Source organism: Hypanus sabinus, unplaced genomic scaffold (genome assembly GCF_030144855.1).
Source record: "Hypanus sabinus isolate sHypSab1 unplaced genomic scaffold, sHypSab1.hap1 scaffold_944, whole genome shotgun sequence".
Lineage (NCBI taxonomy): Eukaryota > Metazoa > Chordata > Chondrichthyes > Myliobatiformes > Dasyatidae > Hypanus > Hypanus sabinus.
Genome location: NW_026781798.1, coordinates 163521 through 179000, shown reverse-complemented (window position 1 = coordinate 179000; position 15480 = coordinate 163521). Strand labels below are relative to the sequence as shown.

At 42.6% G+C, this 15480-nt stretch overlaps 1 protein-coding gene across 1 annotated transcript; it reads left to right on the top strand.

Annotated features, from left to right (window-relative positions):
* Window positions 1-3836: 3836 nt before the first annotated feature.
* LOC132390532 (zinc finger protein 239-like) lies at window positions 3837-8985 on the top strand. The gene is made up of 2 exons (XM_059963149.1): window positions 3837-7378; window positions 7478-8985. Exon 1 carries the CDS (start codon window positions 4239-4241, stop codon window positions 4854-4856), a length of 618 nt encoding a protein of 205 aa, XP_059819132.1. The 5' UTR covers window positions 3837-4238; the 3' UTR covers window positions 4857-7378; window positions 7478-8985.
* The last annotated feature ends 6495 nt before the right edge of the window (window positions 8986-15480 follow it).

The following is a 15480-nucleotide window of genomic DNA, read 5'->3' as shown; positions in this document are numbered from 1 at the left end:
ACCCTCTCTTTGGCTTTTATGTTGGTTTTGGATTCTCATTTCAGCCAAGGTTGAGTCCTCCTACCTTTCCAATGCTTCCACTTCTTTGGGATGTGTCTATCACTCAGCTCCCGAGTTGCTCCCAGAGACTCCAGCCATTGCTGCTCCATCATCACTCCTACCAGGTTCCCCTTCCAGTCAAGTTTGGCCAGCTCTGTCACAGAAACATGGAGAAGGTCAGAACAGGAACATGCCCACTCTTGACGAACAGAATGGTGACCTATACAGGAGACAAAATAGATGGGGGAGGTTTTAAATAGTAGTTTTGCATCTGTATTTGCTCAGGAGATGGACACAGAGTCGATAGAAGTGAGTCAAAGCAGCATCAACTTCATGGACCTTGGACACGTTACAGAGGTGGAGGTGTTTGCTGTCTTAAGGCAAATTAGCATGGATAAATCCCCAAGGCCTGACAAGTTGTTTCCCAGGACCCCGCGGAAGACAAGTGCAGAAATTTTCGGGGTCCAAGCTCAGATATTTAAATCATCCTTAGTGACAGGTGAGGTACTGGAGGATTGGAGGACAGCCAAGGTTGTTCCGCTGTTCAAGAAAGGCTCTAAGGATAAATGAGAAAACTTTATGTTAGTGAGCTTGACATCAGTAGTGGGAAAGTTATTAGAATATATGTGCAGGAGCTGGATATGTAAGTATATGGATAGATGTGGACTGATTAAGGATAGACAGCATGGTTTTGTGCATGGTAGGTCATGTCTAGCCAATCTTATAGAGTCTCTGGAGGAAGTTTTCAGGAAAGTGGATGAAGGCAAGGCAGCTGATTTTTTCTCCATGGGAACTTGACAAAGTCACATATGGGAGGTTGGTCAAGGAGGTTCTGTCACTCAGCATTCAAGATGAGATAGTAAATTGGATGAGGCAATGGTTTTGGGAGATATTTAAGGAAAGGTACGCTGCAACCGGTGTTTCTCCAGTTAACGGACGATTTCCCTCCATGCCTCTCTGGCATCATGGGCAACAGCGTACAAGGCAAGTTACAGCAGTGGTTCCAAAGAAATCAGCAGCCCGTAACCCAGCTCCCCTGGAAAGTGTCCAGGGGAGCTGGCTGGATTCAAACTCAGGTTCATCCTGAAGTCCGGCACGGTTGCCACTGTGCCACCAGCCAGATCCGGACATTTCTTTTCAATATTGTTATTGATTTTCTTACATAAAAGAATACCGAGTAACTTAAGTGTGTGTGTATATATAGACTATATAATAATATATATATAATATAAATATAATATATATAATAATCTATAAAAATGATAAAATGGTACTAAATACAGTATATTAGAAACTGTATATTAGAAAAAATCTAATCCGCTACCAACAAAAAGCTGCTTGGTAAAAAAAAAGAAAAAAAGGAAAAACATCCTTATCATTATAAATAAATAGATGATAATATTAGCCAACATCCGTACGTAACAACAAATCAAATGCTTTGAAAATAATTCAAAAATGGTCCCCATTATGTTTGAAAGTCTTTGATTCAGAAATTGAACACCAAATCTGTTCTAAATTTAAACATGATGTAACATCACGTAGCCACTGATCAGGTATTTCCAAAATCATATCTTGCCCTCCAACATTACCAAATAAGGCAGTCAAAGGATTAGGCTTAAAATTAACTTTAAAAAGTGCAGAAAAGGTTTGAAATACTTCCTTTCAGTATTTTTGAAGACTCGGCCATATCCGAAACATATGAATCAATGAAGCTACTCCATAGTTGCATCTGTCAAAATAGGGAGACATATCTGAATAAAAACGAGAGAGCTTATCCTTAGTCATATGGGCCCTATGGACTACTTTAAATTGTAGGAGGGAATGGCAGGCATATAACGATGAAGTATTAACCAATTTAAAAATTTAATTCTAGATGTTGAAATCTGCAAATCTTGTTCCCAGAGATTTTAATTTTGTCTAAAGGAACATTTCTCATTCTCAACAGCAAGCCACAAATATTGGATATTGAACCATTCTGAAAAGGTTTCAGATTAAAAATTACATCTAATAAATTTTTATCTGGACTTTTTGGAAATGTATGCAATTGAGACTGCAGAAAGTCCCTAATTTGCAGACATTAAAAAAAAAATAGGTTTTTGGTAAGCTCTATTTAGCTGAGAATTGCTCAAGCGAAAAGGCTTCCTCCAACTAACAAATCCTGGAAGCAGTTAATACCCAGTCTATCCCATTCTTTAAAAACTACATCAATCAAAGAAGGGTTAAAAATAGTTAGAAAAAATAGGACTTGATAGCAAATGTCTCATTAAAACAAAATATTTTCTAAATTTTATCCAAATCCTCAAAGTATGTTTAACTACCAATCTGTCAGGTAGTTTACTTAAAGATAAAGGAAGTGAAGATCCAAGAAGAGAAATAATAGAGAATTTATGAACAGAATTAGCTTCTATAGAAACCCAAACAGGACAGTCCTCATGGTTAATATAGTATGACCAAAATGTGAGGTTCCATATATTGCCTGCCCAGCAATAAATCATAAAATTTGGTAAAGCTAAACCTCCATTCTTTTTTGCCTTTTGAAAATGAAATTGATTTTGTCTAGAAAGTTGATGTTTCCATATATAGGAAGATAGGGGAGAGTCAAGAGAATCAAAATAGGATTGAGGAATAAAGATGGGTGAGGCCTGAAAATGGTATATAAATTTAGGTAAGATTCATTTTAATAGAATTGATTCAGCCAATCAACGATAATGGAAGTGGCAACCATTTTGAAAATGTCCTTTTAACGTAACTCAATAGAGTGAAAAAACTTCCTTTAAACAGTAGCTTATAAATCTTAGTAATTATTACACCAAAATAGGTTAATTGATTTCTTATAGATTTAAAAGCAAGGTTAGTATGAATGGGTACCAAATTATTCAAAGGAAGAAGTTCACTCTTATGTAAATTTAGATTATATCCTGAAAATTGGCTGAAACAAGAAAGTAAAGAAAGCACAGAAGTTTTGACATTAGAAATATAAAGTAGTACGTCATCGGCATAGAACAAAACTTTGTGAATAATACCTCACCTTAATATCCCAGTGATACCGTGAGATACTCTAAAGGCAATAGCTAAGTGTTCTAAGGCCAGATCAAAGAGCAATGGACTCAAAGGGCAACCTCAAAGGACCAGACTGGATTTATTAAAGATTAATATTCTCATTTCCCTATTCGTCTTTTATTAAATGTCATTTATTCTCCTTCTAAAGAGACATTGGAATGTGTGACATCCTTAGATGCTGAGAAGGCCTTTGATTGGGTTGAATGGAATTATCTATTTAAAACATAAGAAAATTTAATTTTGGGCCTGATTTTATTCAATGGTTTAAATTATTTTATTTTATTTATATCCTTCTGCTCCGGTTTTAACTAATTCTCAGAATTACAAACCATTTATCTCCAATGTTGAACTAGACAAGGTCTGGAGATATTTACATGGCATTAAGTCTATGGCACTTTAAATTAATAGTACATAAAAGAAAATCCCAGCTGTATGTCAACAAAAGCTACTTGCGTGAGAGTGTTTCAGTTACTGTGGAGCCAGGCACCCATGCAGCTCAAGGGGAATGGGGAATATTACCAATGGAGAGAGTCAAACTGAGCCAAGTAACAGACTGGAGATGGCAGAAATGCCCCATACTTATAGAGAGTTTGATGGTCATTCCAGATACCAACACTGTGCCCAGTTAGAAGATGATTTCTCTCTCCAGCTTGGGTTGAACCATACTGTAACAGTGTGAGCTCATCTGAAATGTTGTCCTTCACCCACTGATGAATTTTTAAATCTTTACAGGTTAAAAATGACAAGGAATTTGTCTATGGAAATTCAAACATAGCACCCCAGTTTTGCTGTCTCGGTCTAGATGTTTAAGAAGTGGAGCAAGGGATTTACTCGATCATCCTTCCTGCTCAGACTGTGGAGAGGGATTCACTTGGTCATCTGACCGACTGGCACGCCCATCATTTTACACAGGAGAGAGACCATTCACCTGCTCAGACAGTGGGAGTGCATTCACTCGGTCATCTCAACTGAAGGTACTTCAGCAAGTTCACACTGGGACAAGGCCATTCACCTGTTCTGTGTGTGAGAAGGGGTTCAGTCGGTCATCCCACCTGTGGACACACCAGTCAGATCACACTGGGCAAAGGTTGCTCATCTGCTGAATTTGTGGGAAAGTATTCACTCAGTCATCTGATCTAATGGCTCACCAGCAAGTTTACACTGGAGATAGGCCATTCACCTGCTCAGACTGTGGGAAGGGATTCACTCGGTCATCCCATCTGAAGGTACATCAGTTAGTTCACACTGGGGAGAGGCCATTCACCTGCTCAGACTGTGGGAAGGGATTCACTCAGTCATCACACCTATTGAGACACCAGAGAGTTCACACTAGGCAGAGGCCATACACCTGCTCAGAATGTGGGAAGGGATTCACTCGGTCATTTGAACTGAAGGTACATCAGAGAGTTCATACTGGGGAGAGCCCATTCAGCTGCTCAGACTGTGGGAAGGGATGCACTCGGTCATCCAACCTGAAGTTACATCAACGAGTTCACACTGGAGAGAGGCCATTCACCTGCTCAGACTGTGGGAAGGGATTCAGTCAATCATCTCAACTGAAGTTACATCAGCGAGTTCACACTGGGGAGAGGCCATTCACCTGCTCAGAATGTGGGAAGGGATTCACTCGGTCATCTGACCTACTGCTGCATCAGCGAGTCCACACTGGGGAGAGGCCATTCACCTGCTCAGAATGTGGGAAGGGATTCACTCGGTCATCTGACCTACTGAGACACCAGTCAGTTCACACTGGGTAGAGGCTGATCACCTACTTAGACTCTGGAAGGAGATTCTCTCGGTCATCTCACCTTTATGTGCATCATTGAGTTCACACTGGGGAGAGGCCGTTCAACTGCTGTGAATGTGGGGAAGGATTCACTCAGTAATCTAACCTTGTGACACACTGCTGGGTTCAGACTGGAGAGAAACTTTCAATAAGCTGCATGCTGCATATTTGTTCATCACCATTGCTGAATGTAATTTCAAGAGTGACTCGTAAATTATTGCTGCTGATCACCACACCCAGTTCTGCACCCTGGTCACTGGGCATGGGAGGAGTTTCTTCTGCTGCACATTCACCTTTAATGGAACTGGAGTTTAATATTCTGGATATGAGAGAAATAAGTCAGTTTTATTTAAAACTCTGTCTCCAGTACTTGGTGAATTTATAACACACCTAGCATACAGTAGAGAGCCAACTCAGGCCGGCTGGACGGTGCCAGTGACTCTGTTCCAGGACAGTCATTTTCATTTTTTCAACTTTTTTATTGATTTCCAGTAAAAAATATACAAATCAGTGGAAAGGTTTAGCAAACAGATAATACAATAGACATATAAAGAGCAATAAAGAAAAGTATATATTGTCAAAATCAGATAGGTTTAAAGTTATGCAGTTATATATACAGTATAATCAAAAAAAAACACAACTCCTCTTAACAAATCATTAAAAAAATTGGAAAATTTTATTTATATGCAGGAAAACAACACTAAACTAAATTGGAACAAAAAAAAAGAAAAGAAAAGAAAGATTGGGCAGTCCAATTGAGGATAAAATTAGAAGAAAAACAAAGAGAAATGCAACCTTACAGTCACCTCCAAACTTTCATGGATAAGGAGTTTCCCGAAAGAGAATAAAGAAAAAATAAATTAAATCATATGAAAATATTGAATAAAGGGTGACCAGACTTGCTCAAAATTAAAAGATGTATCAAACGTCCAGCTTCTAATTTTCTGCAAGCTCAGATATGACATAATGAAGGTGAGCCAATAGAAAACAGTAGAGGATTAGATTCTTTCCAATATAACAAGACAGTACTCCTAGTCAGTGAAGTTGAAAAGGCTATCACATGCTGAGCGGAAGCAGATACTCTGCCTATTTCCTCTGGAATAATCCCAAAAATTCCCGTAAGAGAAATTGGGTTGAACATCCACATCTATAACTTTAGACAATATTCTAAACACATCTCTCCAAAAATTATTTAAGCTTATACATGACCAAAACTTATGAGTTAGAGCAGCTACCTCTATGGTATATCTGTCACAAATTGGGCTTATATTAGGAAATATATGCACCAATTTATCTTGGCCCTATGTACTATCTTAAACTGAATAGAGAGTCAATTTAGGCCTGCTGGACCCTGCCAGTGATTCTGTCCCACGAATCCTTTTAAATCCTCCCCTGTTGTTCACCTCGTGTTCCCCCTGTAGGATGGGTTCCAAACAGTCACCACTCTGTGGGTGAAAAGATTCCCCTTGAATTTTCTCCAGACAGTTGAGCTGGCTGCAGTTCTGTCTGAGATGTTCTTTGCCCCTGAAATCTCTGAGCTGAGGAAGAATGACATTTGGATTTACTCTCCTTATTCATGGCTCATTTCCTCATTATGGGTCATTTTCCGTGCTTCTGAAGGGTTGTTAGAAGACATCACTGTTCTCTAAAGACTGAAAGCAGAATGCGAAAACATTGGTTGGATGTTCAAAGGAGCAGGGTCAGAAACCAGAGGTGAGTCTGCACAGGGCAGAGTTTGGGGCTCTGGACGATGGTCGATGTAAGAACGTATCACAAAGAGAAGGAAATCAGCAGCTGGGTGTGGCAATAAATGACAGAGTAGTAACATTTGGAAGCTGATTGACAGAGAAAATAATTTGTCTGACCAATGACACAAACAATACCTGTGGTGAGGTGCTCCACTTGTCAAGGAACGTGTGTGTTCAGAATTGTTATATCTATTGAGGGATTTGCTTGTTTATCCTGTAATATTATATCCGGATGGTTATTATGGATTGTCCTATCTGTAATAATGTATCGATTATCATATATATATACTGTGAGATTTTGACTAAGTGGATCAGGCTGGAAATAATTGTACCTTAATTAGGTTAACATGGTCATTCATCCGTTTGTATTTTAAAGCAAGATTTTGGTGAATGATATTTGCCACTTGATTGCAGCTGCATAATTAATCAGATTGAGTTCAACTGCCGCAGGATCCTGGAATGTGTTGGATTGTGTCTGGTTTCTCTTAGCATTTTCTGCATTGATTGCCTTGTTTGTATTGTATGTATTTTTGATTTTTTTCCCCGCTTTTGTTAACCACCTTGTCCTGTATTTCCGCAAGGAATCCTTCTGTTTCTGGGAAGAGGTCTCCAACTCTCAGTCAGGTGCTCGATATTTCCTTTTCACCATCTCATCTGCTCAGATCATTGGGATGTCTCCCATGGAGGGTCATACTCATTCCACTAGTTCATGTTTTCTTCCACAGTGATGATTCGTTTTTCTGAGGTAGCTTCTCATTTAAGTTTCCTGGTCTGTATTTCTTATCACAATTGCATATACATATATGGAGTGCTGAATCATGTTCAAATTCAATTGTAATCTAAGATGATGGCGCGACGGAGCTTGCAGCGGCCATTCCGGAGCTGATTATCAGTTATTTGTCAAGCGGGGTGCCGTGCGCCATCATAATCGGGTGAAAAACGGACGTGGGAGCACGGAGGAACATCTGGAAATCTCCAGAAGACCACTTTCGTTGCTGCTGCTGCTGTGCGGTCCGGGACTCAGCTGGGAAGAACAGGCACCCAGTCTTCGGAGTCGCGTTGGCGGGGCCGTCTTAATACGCTCGGCAGAGGATGGTGCTCGGAGAAGCTGTGCCGGAGGGGATGGTCGGAGGCTCGGAGCTTCGCCGGACATGGAGTCCGCTGCGGTCAGGTCTCTTTCACTGTGTGCTGTGTCTGCGAGGCTGAGTCGGGCGGCGCCGTGGAAGCCCTTCTGCCGCCTGCGTGGGATGGCGAGTCTGTCGGGACCCTGGGGACTTGTGGAAACTCTGTGGTGGTTTCTGTTGAACTTATAGTCCTTTAACATCTTTGGACTACTTTTACTGTGCCCATGGTCTGTTTTTTTAATGAATTATGCTATTGTTTGCACTGTTGTAACTATGTGGTTTTGTGCAGGTCTTGTAGCTTTAGTTTTTGGTCTTGTTTTGTCTGGTAGCTTTGGAGCTCCTTTCCGGGGAACGTGCTAAGATAGTAACGCGATATTAATACGCAGCAGCCTCTCCAGACTCTGGATTGGGGATTGCCAAACGTTATGTGGATTTTCCGGTGTAGTCTGTTTTGTCCTGTGCTTTTGTGATATCATTCTGGAGAAACGTTGTCTCATTTTTTTAACTGCATTGCATTTGTGGTTTCTAAATGACAAACTGAATCTGAATATAATAACGTGTTTTGATTTACTTTGTTTATTTGTGCGTGGCTCATCGGAGGATGTTGTCCTTTCTTTCATAAGTAGTTGTGTGTTGTGTGTGTTGTTTGTGCTGCTGTTCTTTACAACCCGGCTTGGAGAAACCTTGTCTAGTTTGTCGGAGTGCATGTGTATTATTAAATGACAGTAAACTCGACTGGAGTTAGCTAGGCCACACCAGCCTCCGAGAAAAACATAGACTGACTGCCCAAACAATGTTCAAACAAAAGAAAGGTGAGGAATCTCAGAGTCTATATCCTCACCTAGACAGCCAGTGCCCAGGCAGGAATCAGGTCTGGACAAAGTTTTCCCGTCTTTGTGACTCCTTTCCTTGACGGCACTCCTTCTAACCGTCATTCACGCTCTCCCTCCCTCCGAACATTATTCACGACCATCACCCTCGCTCTGTCTCTCTGGCATCGAACCGCCATCCCTACGGATGAAATTCACTAATATAAGGTTTACAGGGCTGTATGTTGCTTAAGCTTTGGGAGATTGTGGATTTCTGCGTTTTCCACGAAATAATATCGTGCCTGTCACTTCTGTTCCTCAGAACCATAATACAGCTGCGCAAATGAGATGAGTTTAAACCGATGAACAATAAGTCATGAAAATAAACATTGTGAACTAACTCCTTTGTTCTGCTAAGATTTCACACACCTCTCTGCTACTAGATATAAAGAGCAGCATTTTACTTGTACCTTAAGAGTTCCACGCATGTGGACTCTCCGTGATAGCATGTTAAATAGAAGATTTGCCAACTGAACTTGATTCTTCAACATCTCTGACAATTTGCCTTAGCTAAGCAGGATGCCAACAAAATGGTTTCGGACGATGGAGTAACTGTGGGTGGGAATGGCAACTTCGAGTTAGCTACCCGTTGGGTGATCCGCTTTGAGCCTCCTGGCCCATGACCGGGTAGAAAGGACGGCATCGGCAAGATCAAGTCGGAAGGACCGCAGCATTGTGTGAAGTATTGTGGGAATTAAGGACGTGAGGATCCGGATCCTAGTCCCACCCAAGATGTTTTCCGATTAGTAAACAAATCCAACGAGTATAAATAAGTCTTCAACAGGCGAACGGAACGAAATGTCGTTCACGCTTGTGCTTGCGACTGACCGTCTTTCCTTTGCAGGAGCAGGTAAGTAGATTGAAGGCGGATGGGAAGCAGTGACAGTAATGTTGATCAGGAATGCGGGGGAGAGAGTTTCCTGTAAATATAATGATGAAAACCAGGTAAGTAGATTGAAGGAAGATGGTAAGTAACGATAGTAAAGATTGCTGACAGAAATGCGGGGTGAGTTTTCTCTGTAAAGGTAAAGAAAAACAATGAGAAAGTTGCACCGGCAGATGGAACGAGTACAGAAATCCCGGGGAGAGCCGCTGGTGCCGCCAGTCTCCACTGCTGATGATGGCTAGTTGGAAAGTGGAAATACTAGACATGTGATTCCTTTTACCAGTGACTTGTGTGGTTGGACACAAGGACGGTGGCTCTATGGGAGTCTTTTGAGATAAAGAAAATTAAATATTTTAAACGAGATCCTGTTCGAGGAGACGGAGACACTACGCGGGATTTAATAAAGTGTTTTGATTTATGCAATTTACTTTGTTATTTTGAGCCTGGTCAACGGAGTATGTTGTCTTTGTTTTCCTAAGTATCTGTGGGTTGTGTGTGTCCTGGGTCAAACCTTGACTTGAGAAAAGGCTGGTGGTAGCTAAGCGACATCAGTCTCCGAAACCAATAAATAGACCGACTCTGCAGAAGACGTCCGAACAGAAGAACCGGGAGGTGTCTCGGGGCTTATATCCTCACCCAGAGAGTCTGAGAGAGCCCGAGCCCGCCCCGGATTCAGATCTGATCGATGTTTTACTGTTCGCAGAAGCTGTACGACAGAATCAAACACCCTGACCCGTCTGATAATGCCCAGGCAACCGAAGCCGACGAGCAGAAGGGGGACAAGGACAAGACAAGGAACTATCCAAGGAAAGATGAGCCTATTTTAAGGGTCCTCTGTCCACTGGCGGAAGGGACTAAAAATCAAATGGGACATGAATATAATTTGCGTATTTAACGCGGAAACGGGAAGCGAATCAGAATAGATCCTGTTACACAATATCCAAAAGAAAATGTTTGCCCCGTCGCGGTAATCCGGCCGTGGGCTATGTCCGAGGTGCAAGCTAAGGGACAAATTTGTAAGATTTATAACCCCTTGCCTGGAAATGTTCAGATGTTATTGAAAGTGGTGTGTGGGACCGACTTGCACGGCAGTGCAAGGAAATTTTGAAGTCCCCAGCGGAATAAAGTGAGATACAATAATGATGGAGATAACGTTACTAATGGAAAGTGGTTAAAGGGCACCGTGTAAGGCTGCCATTATGGGGAAGCCATAGTGACTCTGAAGAGGTTGCCAGTTGCAGACAAAAAACATGAGAAAATATGACTGACTGTGCTTCCCGTTTCCTTGACAGCTGGGAATCATCTGCTGGAATAGACTTGCAGGACAACTCTGCGCTACCGTGCAGACAGTCCAGACATTCTTAACCTGCCGAACGACGCTTATTATCGACGGCAGTGTATTCCGACATGCCGACCTCTGATGCATTTCCAACGCACCGCCTGACACACTGAAACATCTCGGCTGAACAATCACCAGAAGCTCCTTTCCGTGTTTCACAGAGCAGAAACTCTTTCTCTGACCGGCCGCATCTATTACGGTCCAGAAGACACAGTGGCAGAACTGTTTATGAGTGAGGAACAGAATGAGTGGTTTAAGTTGCCAAACTGGACTTCTCATGTCACGATTGCCGTCAAACTCCCTGCAACTCCTGAACTACTCGAACCCGTGCTTCAGACTTTACAGGGTTAAACCGCACACAGTCTACATCACTGCCTAATACTAACGCTGCTCTACAATGTCATTCTGGATATTTAATCTTCGCCCTTTTCAGCGTTAAAACAAAGTTTGACTGCTTGCTCCCCCTCCTTCGCCCGAGCGTGTCGTACACCTTTTGCTTTCGCAGTCACCTCCCTCCCTGTGGTCGGTACACAAGAACCATGTAGGATTGTATATTCCGCCCCACCACAGGAAGACCAATGCTGTTCCACCCTCTATACGGAAATATAATTTGTCACCGGAGGGGTCACCTCCCTCCCTGTGGTCGATACAGACGAACCATGTTTGATTGTATATTCCGCCACACCACAGGAAGACCAATGCCGTTCCACCCTCTATACGGAAATATAGTTTGTCACCGGTGGCAGTGAAAGGTATGGAGCCTGGCACAGAAGCGCTGTTAGATCAGGAAGTGCTGTTCCCAACCTGTATTCCATGTAATTCCCCTGTTTCATCAATTCCAAACGCAAGTCATGGTAATGAGTGATTTTTTTAACAGACCTAAGTGCTATTAACAAGATAGTTGTACCTCTTGGTCCCGTCGAGCCCGATGCTGACGTCATCATCTCCATATTCCTGCCGCATCTGATGTTGTTCTGTTATAGACCCTGTTCTGCCTTTCTCTCCATCCCATTACACAGGGACAGTCAGTCTTTGATTGCTTTCACTTACAGTGGTGGACAGTGAACTCGGACCAGGGTGCATCATGGGTAAACTGAGAGCCCCCCGGTTTATGCCGCAGCAATCACACGGGATTTAAGCGCCCAGCGGTTGCCAGCGGAAAGTAGAAATTTACAAACTGCCGATTATCACTCTCGGCCGAGTTAATTGCGAAAAAATGACGTTGCGGCTCTGTTGCCAACCCTGGCTGGAAAGAAACAAAAGGTATCCCTCAATAAATGTCAGCCCACTCTACAGGATTTGGGAGACATGGTTTCTCAAGGAACTGAGCAAATTGCCAAATACCTAATTGCAGCTTTAATTGATGCGCCACTTCCCCGCACCCGAACTGAAATGTTTCCCGTTTTGTGAATGGTCAATTACTGTAGGCATTGGATTCCTGAATATCGAATGATAGAGGCTTCTCCTCGACAAGCCTCATTACCGAGCATGTCTGACGAAATACAGTGGAGTCAGGAAATGAACATAGTCTTTAATGCTCTTAACACTTTTTTGTCAACCGTCCCTGCTTTGGGCATATCTGAATATCCGGCTCCTTTCCAATTATTTGCAAATAAACACCAAGGGTTTGCTAGTGGCAATTTAACACAACGACATCGGGGTCTCAGACAACCCGTTGCATATTATTCATTACAGTTACCTTTATTTGTAAGAGACAGGCCTGTTTGTCTAAAATCTGTCGCCGACCCTGCAGTTGTGGTGGAAAAGTCTAATCCGATTGTATTGGATCACCCTGATGAAGGGTCTGGGCCCGAAACGTCACTGTTTACTCTTTTACTCAGAGACTGCCTGACCTGCTGAGTTCCTCCAGGATTTTGTGTCCATTACTTTGATTTCCAGCATCTGCAGATTTCCTCTTGTTTGTGATTGGACTCAGACAGCAGTCAACAACAGAAGGAGATGTGCTGCATTGACACAGCAAAGTTAACCCCGGGTCATTACCATCTCCAGATACAATGGTCTTGTCATTTAATCTTGCCAGGCGGTTGTGTTGTAGTCACTAAACCTCTCAAACTGTTTGGGTGTTAAATTGACCAAGACTAGTACGAAGTCCCTTCGGATTCAAACTGATTTCGTGTTCAAGGGGTGGACGGAGATGGGACATAATCGTTACGTATCACTGGAACAGTTATGTGTAATAAAGTGTTGAGTTACTAATGACTGGCGCGAGCCGCATAAATCAATCCTGCTCTCGAAAAGTTACCTGTCGGGTCAACTCTTACTTCCGTCAAACTCCGGGCGTGTAGAATCACCGGAGTTGTACAAGGCTGATCGGTTGCAGGACAGACATCGGTGCGACGGAACTGGAAATGCAACGGAGTGTGTAATGTTCGGTCAGAGAGCGGTACAACACCATTTAAAGTAATTCTGCGATATTTCTCTGTGTGGCTTTCCGCATCAGATAATCAGTGTAAAAGATACAGGGTCCGAACCCTCAGACACGAGGTATTTGACATTTTTAACATGGTGATGAACTATAAGCACAGATGACTGAAATATTAATGGGTATTTAATCTACTGTACCTTACAAGCTGAGCGTTTCCAGTGATTTATGTCTGAATTCGGATTTCCAGTACCATTCTTTTTCCCAAAAATCGATTACACTTGCAGATGGAGATCACTTCGTTCAGAAAGAGAAACAGAGGAGAGGTTGAAGAAAAGGGAATTGATCCACCCTGATTGAAGAAACCCGGAGAAAAGCACAGAGGGCAACACCAGAACGAAGAATGAGATGTCACGGAGAGAATGAAAATAAAACGGGCGGGACCTGACTGGACCGTCCTGGATAGTTCCCGAGTTCTACAGAGCGGCCACCGGGGTGAATTACCCCTGAGGCGCGTCTCACATATTTTTCAGGAGTCTAATGAAGGACAATTTTCATATTTACGGGGTAAACAGCGAGTGAAATGTATCACCACTAAACGCTTGCGCATTTCAGAGCGCTCAGTTGTTACCCATGGTTATCGGCAAGTGGATAGATTGTGAAAGAAAATGGCGATTGATTTAATTCCACTGCAGAAACATGCTGGTCGCTCTACAACCTAACGAATTTGTCACTCTGTGCTGCAGTGTGAGAGTGTGGGTTTCATTCTGCAACTGTCAGTCTCTGATACAGTGTGAGAGTGTGGGTTTCATTCTGTATCTGTCAGTCTCTGTTACAGTGTGAGAGTGTGGGTTTCATTCTGAATCTGTCAGTCTCTGCGAACAGTGAGAGAGTGTGGGTTTCATTCTGTATCTCTCAGTCTGAGCTACAGTGTGAGAGTGTGGGTTTCATTCTGTATCTGTCAGTCACTGTTACAGTGTGAGAGTGAATTTCGTTCTGTATCTGTCAGTCTCTGTTACAGTGTGAGAGTGTGGGTTTCATTCTGTATCTGTCAGTCACTGTTACAGTGTGAGAGTGAATTTCGTTCTGTATCTGTCAGTCTCTACTATCGTGTAAGTGTGGGGTTCGTTCTGCAACTGTCTGCTCCAGGGTTACTGGTGTTGTCTCAGTCCCGTACCTATGAATAGGAATTCGAGGGAAGCTCAGGTCTGACTTTTGGAATCATGTAAAGTTCCGCATTGCAGCAGGAGGTTGACTGATGAACTCTGAGAATTTGCTGTCAGTGTTACGTCACTGCACAGCCGGGAACGTCCCGCTCGTCAGGGACGTGGCTGGCGGGAGAGCTTGTTCCGGTGATGCAAGGCACCGTGTCCTATATTACACCCGTCAGTGCAGAAGACCGAGATGAATGTAAGTGAATGGACCGAAGATGGTGAACAGACTGATATTACAATGTGAACACATCACCAGGACATGTTGGGATCATGGAACAGCAGAGAACAGGAACAAGCCCTGTGATTCACTACTCCTGCCCTGAACACGATACCGAATGAGACTAAACTCTGATGACAGTACATGACCCATCTCCCTTCATTCACTGGATGCTCATGTGCTTTGACTGAATATTTACCGTTATGGGAATCTAGATGTTATTTCCCAACAGAAGGCAAACCTTTGTCATAAGCTCCCTTTTTGAAGTAAATATTTGAGAAGGCAAGAGAAAACACTGATCGATTAAAAAGGTGGAGGTTCACTTAAAGACATCCCCAGAAAGGAGCAGGAAGGCTGGAGAGTTATTCATAACTGGAATCAACTTGGGTGATGAAAGTGAGTGCAGATGTAGAGGTAGGGATGACTGCAAATCCAGCAAACTCTACACTTATAGACTTAGTTATTACACTGCAACAGGATCAGGAGTGAGCAAAAGTACAAACAGGAGAGGATTCTGAAGAGTTTGGGAAAATTCGATTGGATACAGGCACCAATCTGGATTATACTTGATAGTGCTAAATTTGAGGAGCGGGATTGTGAAAGAAACCAGTTGATGGACTTGCACCGTGACATTTGTGGACATCAAGGATCAGATAGAACTGTGGAACAGTTGAAGAATCTGTGTTGGTGGCCAAATCTGCGAGGAGATGTACATTATTACAAGAATTGTTTGATTTGTCCCCTGTGAGAACCCAGATAAATCGGCTAGAAATGCAGTTTCAGGATACGCCCCGTTGAAGGACCTTTTGTTAACT